The 19,127-nt window shown below is 37.5% G+C and overlaps 1 protein-coding gene across 1 annotated transcript in view; it reads right to left on the bottom strand.

Annotated features, from left to right (window-relative positions):
• Sc2 (trans-2,3-enoyl-CoA reductase Sc2) overlaps positions 1 to 16,718 on the bottom strand; it is a 279,834-nt gene extending 263,116 nt beyond the window's left edge. The window contains exons 1-2 of the mRNA XM_090401561.1: positions 16,042 to 16,718; positions 7,471 to 7,521 (exon numbers count right to left, since the gene is read on the bottom strand). Of these exons, the coding sequence (XP_090257687.1) occupies positions 7,471 to 7,521; positions 16,042 to 16,047 (57 nt within the window). The 5' untranslated portion in view covers positions 16,048 to 16,718. The remainder of the gene's footprint in view (positions 1 to 7,470; positions 7,522 to 16,041) is intronic.
• Between the last annotated feature and the right edge of the window lie 2,409 nt (positions 16,719 to 19,127).

The following is a 19,127-nucleotide window of genomic DNA, read 5'->3' as shown; positions in this document are numbered from 1 at the left end:
CAAGTACTACATATCAGCAGCATTCCTGATTACCCTACCCATCTTTGCATCATCAGCATACAGCTGTATGTCGCTTGTCAAATCCTCCTCAATATCATTAATGTAAAGATTGAATAACAGTGGACCAAGCACTGATCCTTGCGGTACAATACTGGTCATTTTTTATTATTTTTATTTTTTATTAATCTTTGTACTGGTTATGGGCAGTACTACCCTTACATCATGTCCAGACATCTTGTCCAAACTTGATATAGGAATAAGCCTTTACAAGTGTTTTACCCTATGCCTGTTCTATTATCATTGTAGTCATTCTCTGGTGGCAACGCCATGCCACCAGTGTGCCCTGTAGGGACCTGAAGGAAAGAACATTTACATCCTTCTGCATAAGTCCAAGCTGTTTTAAGTCCTTATGACTATCTGCACTCCATATGCCATCCAAAGAGATGGTGGCGCTGGTAAACCTCGGAGTTGCCCCATGCTCCTCTGGTATCTTACTAACTAGATTTTGATTATTTTTATAATAGTTTACTTTATTATTATGGCTATAGGCTAGTGGGCACCCTGTTCCCACCACCTGGGCATCAACTACCCAAACGTCACCATCTCTTTTAATCACTAAATCTGGCTTACGCAAACCTGCGGAGGTCCTATAATGTGGTTCCACCACAGTCTCCCAACCTTTGTTCTTAAAGCGGTTGTTCAGAATGGAGACCACGGCATCATGCCTCTGCATGCGGACCCCATGGGTGCAGAAGCAACACTGGGCTATATGAGACAATGTCTCACTGTAGTGGCAGCCAGCCCTACAGTAGTGACAACTCAAACTGTCTCAAACTGTCAAACTGTCCATCGAGCTGTGTGGGCTCGAGTAGGCAGGGTATTGATCCTCGTCCTGATAAGGTCAATATACTCGAACCCAGGGTGGAGTCTGGTGCCATGCCTTACCCAATCATGCAGCGAAGGCACCAGATATGACTCTTTTAAATCTTGCAGACTTACATACCCTGTAGACCACTTTTTGATATCTGTAAGTCATCCATCCTCTTATCCACACTAATATTCTATAACCCACACCCATATTCTCCAATTTATGCAACAGTCTTCCATGCTGTATTCTGTCCAAAGCTTTAGCAAAATCAAAAGTATCATGGTCTATCCATTCCCCTTGTCTAGTTCAATGGAAACATTGTTGTAGAATGTGAGCAAGTTGCTAAAACATGACTTTCCCCTTAGTAAATTCATGCTGTTCATTGCAAATCAGAAATTCACTGTCAACCCATTTCTCAATGCAAGCCCTAACCAATTTTTCCAAAATCTTCACCACCACTCTTGAGATACTAATTGGTCGACAGTTGGCTACATCAGTCTTTGCACTACCCTTGTGCAATGGAATTACCATACATTCTTTCCATTCCTGCAGAATCTTCCCTGTTCTGGTCAAAGGAATAGCTAGTTCAGCTGAACACTCTTTTAGAACACGTGCTGATATCCCATCAATCCCTATTGCTGAATTTTTATTCAGTTTGTGCAACAGCTCTAATACCTCATCCTCATACACCTGAGTTTCTTCACCCAGTGAAGAGATAGCGGTCAGTTCAATATTGCGTACACTAGGTTGATAGCTTTTAACAAAATGGGCACTCATTGATTGAACAACCTCTTTTGCATCTGTAACCGTCACAGAATCTGCATTTAGAACAGTTATACTTTCATTTTCATTCTTTCTTTTACTTGCAGCATACCAATAGAATTAATTCTTGTGGGTTGTCTTTACCACGTAGAGCCAGTTTCTTTTCACGCTCAGACTTTGCTTTCCTTACAAAAGTTGTGACTATTCTAGCCTGCTGCTTATAATTTTCATAATGGACATCATCCTTATGCACATAGTATTTCCTTCCACATCATCCATTTCTTCATAAGAAATGGATGATGGTGGCGGAATCTCTTGATTAATAAGATTATCCATTCATTTGATTTCTATCCTATTTATTCTTCCAACGCTCGGGACACATTCTGATATTGCATCATTTAATTATTGTTTAATTGCTTCCTATGCACTGTCGATATTCTTCACATCTAGCAACCGATCCCATTCCACTGAACTCAGTATACTCCTCAGCTGGTCTTAATTTCCTGCTTTGTAGTTCAGCATGTAACCTTTTCAGAATGGAACATTCATAAACTTAGTCACTTCCCAAGTGAGTAAAAAATGATCACTTCACCAACCGGAGGCAGAATAGTTACATCTTTTACTGAAACGCCCTCTGACACTATAATGAAATCTAACACTGTTTGACCTCGAGTTCCTTCTGTCACATGCTGCTTGAGGAAGTTGTCCTGCAACAGCTCAATAAATACATTTTCATTCTTCTCGCAAGATTCTGCTGCTACCCAATCAATATTTCGATAATTAAAGTCTCTTGTTATGATTACTCTTTTCGCACTCATCTTTCCTATTTGGTGGTGCATTTCTTCATCACTAGCAACCGATCCACCAGGTCTGTAACAACACCCCACCATGTAATTGATCTTGTTAGATTCCACCTCACACCAGATGTGGAATCTAACAAGATCAAACTCACTGCCACATGAAATACTGTTAATAATAGGACTACAATCATAGGTCTCAACACAAACTGGATTCAAGTCATCCAATATCATTAGCAGCATGCCCCCTCCTCTCCTATTCTCTCTATCCTTACTGTACCCTTTACAGACACCAGTTAGTATGTCTGATTCTGATAGTCAGGTGTCATTAATGCCTACAATCTGAGGCCCCAACATATTGACCAAGCCAACAAACTCTACCCCTTTGTGTCTGATACTCCTAGCAATCATGTACAGACATAATAATCTATCTGCATGTTCTTTTATATACTCTTGTCTGCAATCTGCATGACACAGTTGGACAACTTGCAGATCTCTCTATTCTTCTTTAGTGTGCCTTATACATGTAGGCATCTTTGCAAACATTTGATGGGTCCGAATTAGATGAACACAAAATCGAAATCATTCTCTCCTTGTCTAGGAAATGGAGAGGAGAGAAGGCAGCATGCTGCTAATGATATGATATGAGGTTGGAATATAAACTCTTGACTTGGATAAGTGAATAGTTGACAGACAGGTATCAAAAGTGGCATATAGTGGATAGGAATCTGCCATATTCAAAGTAAGCAGTGGTGTACTCCAGGGATGAGTTCTTAGATCACTGTTGATCAATCTAGACATTAACAAGTTGAATAACATATTTAATCTAGACATTAACACATTTGCACATCTGCCGACACTGCCAATGAGAACTTCCTTCAGCATATGTATGTTGTTTACATGTCAAGTGGAAACACAGTATGGTATGTTAGTTGCAACTGTTTTAGTAGAATTTTAGTTGTGAAATTAGCATTTGTGAACTGTCTGAATATCGAAAATATGAAATACAGTTTCGAACCGATTTCAAGTTATATATGCATATACATCTTTTGCTTTATGTAAACTGCTTGCTTTCTTTCTGCACCCAATGACTGCATTATAAACAAATATTAGCACATATTTTATGCAACTGGAAATTTGAAACAGGATGTCAGGTCAAATATATTTAGATAGTTTAGCAATACAATAAAACTGTTTTTCTTGCAAGCATGTAGCAATGTGTAGGAGGAGATGGGTTTTTCATTATAAAGGGTACTTTCCAGCTGTCTCTAATTACACCCATTGTTGCTAAATATAGTGTCACCGACTGTAATTGTCTCTGTTAAAGATACCAAGCAATTCTAAACCTGGTTTTACTCCATTTTTTCCAAGTGAGCAAACAGACAAAATGTCAAGTTTGCGCCTGCAATTTATGCAAGACTAGCTGATCCCACAGGTAGTGCAAGACCAAGGCAACTCGTGGTAAAGGTGGAGCAAGCTCTGATCACTAATCTTAATATTTACCCTTAATGCCAAAACACTTCTCCAAGAAGGGGATGTATGATGTTTTGTATTAAAGGCAAGGGGGCCACTACCCAGACCGGGTTCGACCTTTATTGAGGTCTCATCAGTGGGAGCCAGGCTAGAAATACCAAGATTTAGTAATGCAGAGCTTGTAAGTATTTTACCAAAACAAGTTACCATAAGGTGTTATAACCTTATTAAATAAAAATCTCAGGAGGAGATATAGATGTAGAAAGTATTTTTAACTTGGGTATAGTTATGTTAAAGATACCAAGCAATTTTAAACCTGGTTTTACTCCATTTTTTCCAAGTGAGCAAACAGACAAAATGTCAAGTTTGTGCCTGCAATTTATGCAAGACTAGCTGATCCCACAGGTAGTCTTGCATAAATGCAAGACTAAGGCAACTCGTGGTAAAGGAGTAAAACCAGGTTTAAAATTGCTTGGTATCTTTAACATAACTATACCCAAGTTAAAAATACTTTCTACATCTATATCTCCTCCTGAGATTTTTATTTAATAAGGTTATAACACCTTATGGTAACTTGTTTTGGTAAAATACTTACAAGCTCTGCATTACTGAATCTTGGTATTTCTAGCCTGGCTTCCACTGATGAGACCTCAATAAAGGTCGAAACCGGTCTGGGTAGTGGCCCCTTGCCTTTAATACAAAACATCATACATCCCCTTCTTGGAGATGTGTTTTGGCATTAAGGGTAAATATTAAGATTAGTGATCAGATCTTGCTCCACCTTTACCACGAGTTGCCTTGGTCTTGCACTACCTGTAGGATCAGCTAGTCTTGCATAAATTGCAGGCACAAACTTGACATTTTGTCTGTTTGCTCACTTGGAAAAAATGGAGTAAAACCAGGTTTAAAATTGCTTGGTATCTTTAACATAACTATACCCAAGTTAAAAATACTTTCTGTAAATGTCTCTGTACTGTATTTAGCAATAAAATAAAACTACTCGTTTTTCTTGCTTCTGCAATACAGTGGATGTTTGGGAATAGTTTTTTTTTTTTTTTTTCATGCTACAGGAATATTTTCATTCCAGCATTTTGAAACTGACCTCCAACAAAAGACTATCACATGTGAGATATGTATAAGACAGAAGAGCTGCTGACAAAAAAGAAAAAAAAAATTATGTAAAGAACATAGGATTCACAAAACATTGGATAATTCTGATGATGATCTTAAATCATTTATGTATATACCACTATATAAAAAGTGTACACTGATGATTCTCAGTGAATAAAAAAAAAAATCTCAGAAAAACCAAATGAAATATGAAATACAAAGACAGAAATGAATACACAACCAGTACAACAAATTATACAGGATGATTTGCTGCCCCATCAACACGCTTGTATTTCTGTCACACCTAGATGAATCACCTAATGAATATCATTCATTCATTGGATTAGCCATTCTCAATAGTTATTTACTAAGTTACCACTGTTATTTATTGGTTAGTTATTTATATTTTGCAAACAAATCTCAGTCCCTCTCCCCATATATTTTTTTTTAAAATTATGCCCATCATAAATGCAAACATTCATGTCATAGAGTTTATAGGGATAACATGTTATTCACACTCAATCCCATCAACTTATAGGACACACACATATAATAAAATAACAAATGTAAATTCTTTATAATTTATTTGCCAATAATGAAAGCATTTCTATTCACACCAGTTTTTTCTTTCCCTTATATTCATCATTCTCAAATGGCTCATTAATGTTGATTCACACATTTATGCCCTTTAGTAATTCCAAATACAGTATTTTCCTTATTTGTTGTTTTCTAATATATATATCCTAATTACAAAGTATTAAGAAAGAAGACACCAGAGGACTATCAAACCTACAAAGAAAAAAAAGCTGTGAAAGGCAACTGAATCTAATACGAGTTCAAAAAAAGTTGAAAGAGAATTAATCATGAAAAGGCCAATCCCTACTGTACTATTAGATCAAGATGGAAGAAGACAGACAAACAAACCAAAAATGGAAAAGATAGTACAAGACTTCTACAATGACCTTTTTTGCATTAAAATATCTTTTGTCCTAACCAAAACTTCATAATATATATATACGGTGTACCAGAGGTATTCCCAGATGAAATAGAATATGCACTCAAAAACATGAAACCAAATACAGCTCCTGACACTGATCATATAAAAATTAAGGATATTCAACAAGGAGAGCAGGACCACAACTTTATAAAGTTCTGGCCGAAAGATTTACTTGGTACCTAAAAGAAGGAAAAATACCATCAAAATGGAAGACATCAGAAGCAATTCTTCTCTTCAAAAATGGTAACATAGAAGACATCAAGAACTGCCATCCTATACGTCTGCTATTACATATATACAAATTAATGACAAAAAAGATCACATATAAGTAGTCACCCAGCTCAGTGAATGATGCAAAGAATACCAGATCCCTCTTTTTGTTTATCAATTTTAAAAGCCTTTCACACCATAGAACATAATGCAGTTTTACAGGCACTACTAGAACAAGGCATCGATCCAATCAACATCAATCTAATTAAAGAAATTAACACTGGTAGCTCTACACAAATAACCTTATTCGACGACCCTATAACTATCACCATAAACCGAGGTGTGCAACAAGGAGATGTCATATAACCAAACCTTTTTACATGTTTGAAAGTGCTTTAAGGAAAGTTGACTTAAAAGATGGCATAAGCTATATCTAGATTATGCAATGTAGATTATGAGGACAGAGTGAGAATATGTGGACTAGACTGGTTAATAGGAGAAACAGCGAGTGATGTAATAGAGGTTTATAAACTAGTGAATGGTTGTTATAGGATACAGTCTGATGAAATTTTCTGTTATATGGAAGGTAGTGGAGAGAACATTTGGGGGGGGGGGAATTCGTGAAAGTTAAGGTTGTTAGGACACCTATATGAAGTTACTTTCAGGTGCAAACTTTGTTTGCTCACACTTGGATAAAGGATTAAACTAAATTTATTATAGTCTAACCAAGTGAAAAATAAACTTTCAACATCTTTCTCTAAATCCAGAGTAATTTAATAAAGAGGTGGCACACCGTTTGGCAACTCCTATGGGTAGATATGACTTTGCTAATGCTTCTGCCTGGTATCTCCACTTGGGCCTGGCTCCCACTGACGAGATCTCAATAAAGGTCGAAACTAGTCTGGGTAGTGGCCCTTCCTTTAATGCATAACATTATACATGTCTGCAAGGAGATGTGTTTTGCATTATGGGAGATACTGAGATAGGAGTGATGTTATCTTGCTCCACCTTTGCAACGAGTTTCCCGGTGTTGTACTACCTTACCCCAGTCCTGAAGATTACTTTCAGGCGCAAACTTTGTTTGCTCACACTTGGATAAAGGATTAAACTAAATTTATTATAGAACACCTATAGTAGGTGTTGATTGATTTTGTAGTCACTATAATTAACTTAATTTTTTTTAACCTTAGCATGCTGCATAAGAAACAAAAAATAAAATAAATAATAATAATAATGGTCAAAAACATAATTACATCATTCAAAGTTGTTACTGTTTTTCCACTTCCTGACTGAATAATTTGGAGCTGCACAAAAACAGATATAAAAAATCACATTAATACAATTTCGATATTTTGTAATATTTTTATTATTAACCATACTTAAAAACAAACTACCTTCAAAACAGTACAATAATATAAAGTAAGCAAATACAGGTTGTCCTTGACTTATGATGGGGTCATTGTAAGTTGATGACCCCCATCATAACTCCCCCCCCCCCCAATTTACACTTAGCCAAGCTCATATTTCATCCTGTGAAAGACTATGTGGACAGTGTTGAATGAGTAGAATGGGTTGCTTGCAGTTGTTAATTCTTGTCAATGAATCAGTTTAAGGAGAGCTATGATAAGGACTGTGTGAATACTGGTTAGCTTCTACCTCCCATGATGAAATTCAGATTTTATTGTGGATGATATAATAGGTATATTGTGAACTATGCTCAGGGCCATCGCCAGATTAGATCGCGCCCTGAGGCAAACAATTAAATATCACCCCTAATGGATTATAAGACAAAAATATAAGAAAATCTCCAATTGCTATTTTGTTTTTATTACAAGAGAAACATTAATGCAAAATGATTACATAATATTAATTATTAATTAAATGTTTGCTCTATGAGGATATCACACAATAAAACTGTTCATTAGCTCTTCTAAATTTAAATTATACACTATGTCTGCCTCTATCGATATAGTTGCTAGACAAACCAATCTTTCTTGGATCATTGCTGTTCGCAAATAATTTTTAATCAGATTAAGCTTGGAAAAACTTCTTTCTGCGCTTATTATGCTAACAATTCCTGTTAGCATAGTGATGGTGCCTACCGCAATATGACGGAACAAGCGCCCTTATTAAGCTGCACCATGAGGCAGGCTGCCTCTATGCTACACCCTGTTGATGGTACTCCCCCCCAGAGTCACGTGTACCACGCTTTGAGAAACACTGATCTAATAAGTGGGTTCTAAAATGTTTAGTTTTAGTATGTATAAATAAAGTGGTGGAAATTGGAAGAGGAAGGCCCAAGGAATAAGTTTAAAGAAAAGGTATTGAAAGAAATGAAGTTACCAGAGGACGTGGAAGAATGGTGGGACGTTAATAGTCAGAATATCAGAAAAATTGGAAAAGAGGTGCTTGGTATAACATCAGGAAAGGGACTGCCTGAGGATAAGGAGGCATGGTGGTGGAATGAGGAGGTGCAGTTGGAGATTAAGGAAAAGAAAGAGGCAAAGAAAAAATGGGACATGACTGGAACTAGAGCCGACAAGGAGGCATATAGATTAGCGAAGAAAAATGCAAAGAGAGCTGTGGCATGGGCGAAAGCGAGGGCAGTTGATGAGGTTTATGAAGAACTGGAGAGAAGCTCAGTTGTTGAGAATAGCGAAAGCCAGAGATAAGGCCTCGAAAGACATAACATCAGTCAAGCAGATAAAGGATGCCTCAGGAGTAATATTACAAGAGGAGGACAAAATCAGAGGAAGATGAAAAGAATATTTCCGTAAACTACTAAATGAGGAGAATCCGAGAGAGAGAGGTGTGAGGATGGAGAGGAAAACGAGAGACCGGTGCAAGACATAAGTAGAGAGGAAGTGGATTGGGTACTGAGAAAAATGAAGAATGGAAAGGCTGTGGGGGAAGACCAGATACCTGGGGAAGTGTGGAAAAGTTTGGGCAGTGAGGGCGTGGATATGTTATGGGATCTGATGAGGAAAATAGTCCAACAGGAAAAGATACCAGAGGAATGGAGGAAAAGTATTCTCATCCCAATCTACAAAGGAAGAGGAGATGTTCAAGACTGTGGCAGCTACAGAAGGATCAAGCTGATGTCACACACATTGAAGATATGGGAAAGAGTACTTGAAGGGAGGATACGGCAGGAAATGAAAATTGGTGAGGAGCAGTTTGGATTTATGCCAGGAAGAGGGACAATGGATGCAATATTTGCACTAAGGCGATTGATGGAGAAATATAGAGAGATGCAAGTGGAGCTGCATATGGTGTTTATAGACCTGGAAAAGGCATACGACAGAGTGGCCAGGCAGGAGGTATGGAGGTGTATGAGGAAGAAGGGGGTGTCGGAGAAGTGCGTGAGGATGGTGAAGGAGATGTATGAGGGAATAGAAACTCAGGTCAGGTCTAGTGTCGGCATGACAGAAGGGTTCCCCATTGTCATAGGGCTACACCAAGGGTCAGTTCTGAGCCCCTGCCTCTTTGACCTGGTCACGGATGTACTAGTGGAGGATGTCAAGAAGGAGGCACCATGGAGCATGCTGTTTGCTGATGACATTGTTTTATGCGAATCATCCTGAGAGAAGCTTGAAAATACCCTGGAAGAGTGGAGAAAGGTATTGGAGGAGAGAGGCATGAAAATTAACCGGGAGAAGACTGAATATATGTCAACGGGGAGTGACGAGGATATGATCATACGACTTCAGGATGAAAGGCTAATTTCAGGGAAGAAATTCAAGTACCTTCGGTCAGTTGTCGAGAGGAATGGTGACCTGGATGAAGAAATACAGCACCGAATAACATGCGGCTGGATGAACTGGAGGAAGATGAGTGGGGTCCTGTGCGACAAGAGAGTGAGTTGTAAGAGGAAAGGAAAGCTGTATAAGATGGTGGTGAGGCCGGCGATGTTTCATGGCGCAGAGACGTGGCCTATAACAAAGGCACAGGAGAGGAAGATGGAGGTAGCGGAGATGCGGATGTTGAGATGGATGAGTGGTGTGACAAAGAGGGACAGGATAAGGAATGACTACATCAGAGGGACGGTTAAAGTGGGACCAATTGGCAAGAAGATGCAAGAAAGTAGGCTGAGGTGGTTCGGACATGTAGAGAGGAAGGGTGAGGAGTATGTTGGTAAACGAGTGGAGTATATGCAGTTGGAGGGAAGGAGGAAAAGAGGCAGGCCCAAGCTCAGGTAGAGGGATAAGGTGACAGAGGATCTTAGGGAGAAAGGATAGAGTCCGAAGGACGCCCTGGACCGGAGAACTTGGAAGAGGAAGGTTAAAGATCGATGCGCTGACCCCGTTTAATATGGGATAAAGCATAGTAAAAGAAGAAGATTAAAATATAATAAGCACATAAACTGAACTAAACGTCGTATATTTGTAAAATATCTTGTCATAATACAGTGCCTAGTGTAATATGGCTGAACAAGCGCCCTCATTAAGCAGCACCATGAGGCAGGCTGCCTCTATGCTACACCCTGTCGATGGTACAGACTATGCTATTGGTCTCCCGTGATGAGTCTTTTGACTCTATTGGAATACCAATTAACAATAATAAAATAAGAATGTAAATATGCTGCTACTTTTATTATTGCTACTTTGCCAGTTTCTTAATCTATCACCACTTGTTTCACATTAACTCTCTTCTGCTTCCTAATTTATATAAAAAAATAAAGTAAACATTAATTAAAAGAAATTCATTATTTTCTTAATTTTTTTTTGTAGTCAGTATTTCTTGAAACCCCAAGTCAGTTCCTTGTTATACCTTACGATCATTATATACTAAATGATGCCATTAAGAAAATTGCAATTAGGATGATTTTAGCACTACTAAAATCTATGTTTAAAATATTTTTCTTTCACTAGTAGAAATAGAATAAGCTGCTTATGTGTAAAAAGTGACTTCACAGGGATTGATTGACAGATGCTGTATATACATTTTTGTTTTCACAGCTCTCCTGTTTTTGATCAGGGTTCATATTAAATAAATCATATACGCTTAGTCATTTACCTATGATGTATGTGATGATAATGTATGTTCATTAAATTTCAGGTTTCTATCAATCACCACCCCCAGATACCTTTCCCCCCCCCACTTCCTCCAGTACCGTTCATTCAACAGATTATGCATCCTCCTATTGCCATATCCCAAACTTCAAGACTTTACATTTAGCTGGATTAAACTGACATCCTCATTCATTTGCCAATCTGTCCAGTTTATTCAAAGGCTACCACATCTGCACTATTACTAATAACCCTTCCCAGCTTCATATCATCTGCAAACAACTGCATAACCCCCCCCTGCAATCCAATGACATCGATATAAAGATTAAACAATACAGGTCTCAGTACTGAGCCCTGTGGGGGGGGCCCTACTTATAACCTTCTGCCTCCTTGATACTGCTCCCCCATATACAACTCTCTGATACCTATTAGATAGCCAATCCCAAATCCAGTTCACTAACCTGACATCTAAACCCATGTGCTGCAACTTAAATACCACCAACCCCAAATCCATAGCTTCATCAATTTCCCTCAGTTCCCTCAGTGTGGTACATAGCTTGTAATCTTTTTATCACAAAATGCATAATTTTACGCTTCTATTTCCTTTCCTTACACTTTTCTATATTAAATCGATATTCATTATGTTTTGCCCATACTGTCAGCCTATGTGAATCATCCTGCAAGTTTTTTACATCATTTTGGTTAACTGTTACCCAACTCAACTTTGCATCATCAGCAAGTAACTGAATATCTTCTTTCAGATTATTTCCTATATCATTTATGTACAAAATAAACAGCAGTGGTCCAAGCACAGAGTCCTGTGGTAGTACCTATCAATTAACCCTCAGCCACCCTCATATCCATATGAGGGTGGCTGAGGGTTAATTGATAGTGGCTGAGGCCATATCGCCAATTGACCCAATCCCCTTACCCATTTTTTGCAGTTTTCATGTAATAGAATTCCAGTTGATATCCTGTCAAATGCCTTTGGAAATCTAACAGTATCATTGTGTAACTATTTCCTTTATCCAATTAAGCTGTCAGTGTATTATAAAAAGTAAGTAGATTACCCTTCATAAAGCCATACTGCCCTTCATGGAGTGTTATATTCTTATCCACCCATTCTTGAATTATCTTTTTGACCAAATTTTCCAGTATTTTACTGCTGCTCCTAAGATACTAATCTATAATTTGCTACCACAGACTTATATTTTCCTTTATGCAAAGGAATTATTTTACCCTCCATCTGCTCTCCTGGAACTTTGCCAAGAGAGACTTAAACAGCCTAGTCGAAGGCATAGCCAGTTCCCCTGCACATTCTCCTAAACTGTGAGCCAATATCCCACCCAATTCCACAGTAGTATTTGCATTCAGCTTCTGCAGTATCATAAGTATCTCCAGTTCATCAACATCTGTTCTAACATCAGTCCCTGTCACCTGTGCCATAACAATATCTTCACTTGGATGATATATCCTTGCAAAAGGGCTGTCATGGCAAATCATTTGATGTGTAGGCTGTGTAGAAGGAATGTATGCGAGTTTTTGGATGAGTGGAGTGAGTTTGAGGAAAGATTAAATTTGTATAAGAGAGATGGCCTACACTTGAATACATTTGGTATCAGGAGTTGAAAAATTATTAATTGATATGAGGCCTAAAACAGAGAGTCAGAGAAACTAAATTATGGTGGGAGGAATAGTGTGTGAGAGCAACTATATTATATACCTGTGTTAATAATGAGCATTATCATGGAAATGATTATTATTAGGAGAGAACGAATTTGATTTTCTGTCTGTCCAGTTCGGACCCATCAAACATGTGTAAAGATGCCTGCATAATATATTATACACTAGGGATAGAGTTTGTTGCTTTGTCAGTATATTGGGATCTCATATTGTAGTCATTAGTGAGACTTGGTTATCAGAAGCAGACATACTAACTGGTATCTAGTGTAAAGGGTAGAATATTTTTAGGAAGGATAGACAGGATGGGAAAGGAATGGGCATGCTACTAATGAAATTGAAAACTTGAATTCAGTTAGTGTTGAGACCTATGACCCTAATACTAGTAACAGTTTTTCCATGCTGGCCTGGTTGACAGAGTGGTTAGTGTATCCACTCTCCAGCCAATAGGCTGTAGGCATGGATGTTTGTCTGATTCAGTAGTAGGAGTAAGAAAGAGAGTTGAAGTTTAGAGGACATATTGCTAAAGTAGCCAGGGTAGCTCACAGGATTACTTGGTCACTGAAGAATACACTGAGAAGTTGGAGAAGGATAAGGGAGTTATCCTTCCTCTTTATAAAACTTTGATACAACCACATCTGGATTATTGTGCTCAGGTCAGAATTTGAGGGTTGCAAAAGTTGGTTGATAGGCAAAGGGAAAAAAAAAAGGGGGGGGGGGGGAGCTTTGCTAGAGGAAGCAAAATAAAAGGTCATTCCTGGAAGTTGGGCAAGAGTGTAGTTAGCAGGGGCATGAGGACTAGATTTTTTTTTTGCTGGGAGAGTAGTGAATAAATAGAAGAGGCTGCCTGAGTCAGTTGTGAGTGTTTTGTCTGTTAATGTACAGACAAAAAGGTATGATAGATATAAGAGGTATATCAAGATCTGATATTGCGCCGATAGTTTGGGTCTCCCACAATGAATCTTAGGACTCCATGGAGGTGCCCATGCAATAATAATAATAATCCAGAAGGTATAAGAGATAATGTAGATGGCATGCACTCGCAAATTAGCATGATAAGTACAGGTTGATTATTAATTATGGGGGATTTCAATTATGGGGACATAGATTGGGAGGAGGAATAGTCATAAATAAGGGAAAGAAATGGAATTTATACAGCTGGTGAGAGATAATCACCTAAGGCAGCATGTAATAGATGGGAGACTAGGTTCAAGAGTTCTGGATCTGTTTATAGCATCACAGAATGTAATACTAACCAATCTAGCTAATATGTCTCCACTTGGAGAAAGTGATTACGTAGTCTTGACCTGGGAGATTGCCAGATTTGCAGAATTTTCTGTTAAGAATCCCTTCTTAACAGAAAATATATGTAGAATTACAAACCAGGTGATTATGAGAAGCTGAGGAGCCAACTTTCAGCAGTACCATGACATAAGAACTTGTGGGGAGGGGGTTGCAGCAGTGCATAGGAGGCAATCAAGGGGTGTTCAAAAAAAGTAAAAAGTAGTATCAGAATGTATATCCAGAGTCAGAAGGAAAACTGAATGAATGAATAGCTTCATCAGGCACGAATTGCAGAGAAAGAAATGATTGTGGAGGGATTATAAACGAAAAGGTAATCATCATGCTGAAGAGCAGTACAAAGTACAGGCGGCAAGAAGAATGACATGTCCTATAACGCATTATTGTAATTTATGTTTTGAATGTAGTTAACTGCCTGTCTCCCTGACAATGTCCATGTAGCGTTGGATGAAATATATTGGAGTTACTGAATAAAATTCTATATATTTTATTTCACATGTGCAAGCTGTGAAGTTTTTTAAAAGCTATCGGCATATTGAGTTATTTGTTTGTGAAAGTAACCTTAAAATAAATAACCATACTAAAGGATCCTCATATCCAGTTATAGGTTCAAAAAACATTCAAATTATTATTACGTGACACCTCAAGGACTCATCGAGTGAGGACACCTACTCTACAACTCTGTTCCCACCAACTACAGCAAACTGCAACTACCATCATCATTTGTACCAATGCCATCTATTGCCCACCACTAGTATTTTCACAGACAATCACATACACCCAGCCCACAGCCTTTTGGTTAGAGAGCAGACATGCTAACCACTCAGCCGACCAGGCCAGCGAATGTTACATGTATGTAAAATAAAATAAAAGCTGTACTCTTTTTTAATTTCTATTTTTGACAATATTCAAATAAATCATATTAGCAAAAACTAAAGAGTTAATAATACTGTTGACTCTCAGTATAGCAAATACCATTATAACCAACTCGCTCAATTTAACAAACTAACTAGTTCCCAAATGAAGTCCCATAGATACAATACTATACTGAAGAAAATTCTTTATTGCAAATTTCCCAATACAATAAACTATTCCTGTGTTCCCTATTAGTTTGCTAGAGCCACTTGACTTGCAATTACTTTTATTCCCCCCCCCCTACAGACATCTAGGTAGCACAGCTATGTCGATGAAGAGTTAACTGTATCATAATTACTGAAACAGAGTTACACATTAATCACTTAATCGACTAAGACCAATAATAGTGCCGTTATTTTGGTACACGTATGAACATAAATGGAGACTAGAATGACTTTCCTTGTATGCAGTTGCGACAACCAGGTAAAAATATACTATTTGGATCAATTGAAGCATGTGTGTGAATAAATATATTAAAAAAAAAATATTATATTGCTCTTAATATATTGTTAATAATAAAAGGGAGGGGGGGGGGGGTACGCACACTTCATTTGATTCTAAGAGCATCGTTTATAGCTGGCTTTCTCAGTGACTGCATAGAAGGGAACATTCCATTCTTCCGTGTACCTTCATCGTTGTTTGAATTTCCCACTGTAACATGCTACATTGAAGATGGTTCACGATATCTGTATCGAAATATCTGTACTATAATTAGTCTTATTCAATTAAATGTTTAACTATGATTAACGTTTAACTATAAATAGCACTGATAGCGCATAATACGGCAAATATAATAGAATACTTAAAGTGATACTTTGAGTACTAAGAAATATCAACAGGAAATTCATTCTCTGTAACATAAACGTTTCCTCAAAAAACTATGATTAATAAAAAATTAATAATATCACAAATACCAACCTCCATCCTCACTCAAATCAAATTGCGAATTATTACAGTATGCTGTTAGGTAACTCGACAAACGAAAATTTAATCAATAATATTCTGAAACGTACGGAGTGTAAACAGGAAACTCTTCTAAAAACCCTGAATAATAATTAATCTTTGATAAAATCAGTCCTTCTACTTTTCCTGTTATCTTTTGAAATACACACTAGCGCCGAAAGCACTGCAATATTTCAGTCCGATATGATTTTCAATTTTGAAATATTGTATGAAATGTGAGTTTTTGAACTGAATTCAAATTATGTTAGTTTGTTCCACCTGTTAAGCACTTACGAGTTTAATAACCATAAGTAGTTATAGTTCTTTAATCAGAATAAACCCACGCGCGGTTTCAGCTCAGCTTAAATAACTACGGATACCTCAATTGTCTATTACATTGGCGCATCATATAAGATAGGAAGTAATTAAATCCTGACACCGTGTTGTTTGAGAGATGCTTGTGCCATGAGAGGTTGCTTTTAATTAGCACGAAAAAAATAAGGTATGAGTGATACTATTTGATAAAGATCATATAATTAAGCCGGAATATTACACGCCGTCATCAGTAGCGATGACAATTAATTACAAGGTAGAACGCGAAAAATAATTTGATTTGAAAAACATAAGAGCCACGTGATGTCATACATAACCAAAAGCGTAGCTAGGGAGGGCCGGAAGACGCTGTCCACCCCGGGCGACACTTTAAAACTTTTTTGAACTTTTGCAGTTAATTCTAAAATACAGTCTGGAGAACTCGTTTCCAAATATTGTAATATACTACTGCGATTTTTCTTCACAATTGCTGTAAGTGTTGCTAGTTGTGAGAGGAGCTTTTATAAATAAAATTGACTAAGAATTACCTACATTACTATGAAATAGACTTCGCCAATGTCATCGATGATTTGCTAACAGAAAAGCAAGAAAAATGACATTTTAGAATGTTGAAATTAAAGTTTTACTTCAAAAATAAACATCGTGTTTTAATTTATATCCCTATACGTCGTTTTGACTTTTTGTAGTATTTTTGGTGCGTATTGAGAGGAGCGGCAAAAGCTCTAGCTACACCACTGTACATAACGCAGCTGTTACTTTTTCATATTCTCTTATAACTGAGCAAATATTATTATTATTATTATTATTATTATTATTATTATTATTATTATTTTAACGGTGTCTCTATGGAGTCAAAAGACTCATCGCGAGAGACCCGATGTTGACACACTGACCATTATTTACACAATACCTGTCATACCTCTCCTTAAATTCATTCACAATTGAAGCATTCACAACCAGTTCTGACAAAGCATTCCACCCATTCACAACCCTCCAAGCAAAAAATCTAGTCCTAACACCCTTGTTAACCACACTCTTATACAATCTCCAGGGATGGCCCCTCATTCTCTCACATCCTGCATTGGTCTTAAGAATATCATCAGTATCAATCCTGTAAAATCCCTTTAACAATTTAAATACCTCTATCATATCTCCTCTCCTACGTCTATCAGCTAGTTTTTGGAGCCCACAGATCATCAATCTATCCTCATAGGGAACATCCCACAGACCTGCAACAATCTTTGTAACCCGCCTCTGAATCCTCTCTACCACTTCCGCATCACCAAGAAATCCTGGCGACCAGATCTGTGCACAATAGTCCAAATGCGGCCTTATTAATGCCTTATAGAGTGGAACAATAACTTCCCTATCCCTGCTTGTTAGTGTGTTCCTCAACAGCCATGTAATTTGATTGCAATATTAATTATATATTAGCTGTTTAGATATTGCAATATTAGATATTGCAATATTAATTATATAATAGCTGTTTTAAACCAAAAAAAAAAAAAATACTGATGCGTGATTAGAATAATCTTTTCCATATTTTAGAGAGAGGCAAACGTTCCGATTTTCAGATGGAGATGTAATGCCTCGGCGCTTTCTTTAAACAAACGTTCAAATTATATCGACATCTACGAGGATAGCATGTCTCAGACCATAGGATATTGTAGTCTCTTTTTATTTCATTCTGTTTCAAACCAGATTTCACAGATTTACTATCGCTAATGGGGGTGTCACGTAATAATAATAATAATATAAGACTGGTGGTCTTCTATTCTCTTTTCTACTGAGCGTCCAGTTTGTCCAAAGTAAGAACGATGACAGTCACAAGCAGGGTGACCACCTAGCACAAATATTTTGTACCAGGTGGTCAAAAGAATTAATTGAATGCCAGAAGAGTGAACAACTGTGCATACAAAACCTCAAGTTAAGGAATTATTGTGTGTTGCCTTATTTCATGAGTGATCAGTAGTACTTTATGCCGATGATTAATTTAGTTATTTCTTAGAAGAATTATTTTAATGAGTGCCTTATACTGTTTAAGTGTTTACAGTTATAAAAAGATCTGAAAAAAAAAAGTACTAAATGTTTATTTGCTTTCGTTTCATTCTATTTAGGGCAATTTACGATATTACTGCCTTATTATCATAGATGAACTCAATATAAAAACGTTAAATTAACACATGTACGACAAATATGAAAAGAAAACAGTCAAAACTCATCTCACTGCAGAGGCGTAGCTAGAGAGGGGGAGATCGGACCCGAGCGATTAATTCTAAAATACAGCCTCGAGAACTTATTTCCAATTATTGAATACTACATCGAATTTTCCTCACAATTGCTAGTGTTGCTAGTTGTGAGAGGAGTTTTTCTAAATAAAATTGACTAAGAATTACCTACATTACTATGAAATAGATGGGTGGAAGGGGTGGTGAAGTGCAATATATAGCCTCTCCCAATCAAATGTCAACCTCACCTTCCCATGGTCCATCCTGTTCTAAAAGTACAAACGAGGTACTGGCGACCGAGTATGGGTGGTATAACCTTAACACCCTAAGAGTAAATGCTGTTAGATCTGCCTGTCCAGAGGCGTTAGATAGCAGCCCTACAACTGGATTCACCCAGCGACAGGTTAGTAACCTGCCCTGGGGAAATTCAAAATACTTTCACATCTCATGCAAAGAAAAGCCGGACGGACTAGCAGGGAAAAGACCACAACCCAGGATATA

This window comes from Typopeltis vanoorti, chromosome 12 (assembly GCF_054136105.1).
Source record: "Typopeltis vanoorti isolate ZY-2024b chromosome 12, IOZ_Tvanoo_1.0, whole genome shotgun sequence".
NCBI classification, from domain to species: domain Eukaryota; kingdom Metazoa; phylum Arthropoda; class Arachnida; order Uropygi; family Thelyphonidae; genus Typopeltis; species Typopeltis vanoorti.
Note: the sequence above shows the minus strand (reverse complement) of the source record. Positions and strands in the feature narration are given on the sequence as shown.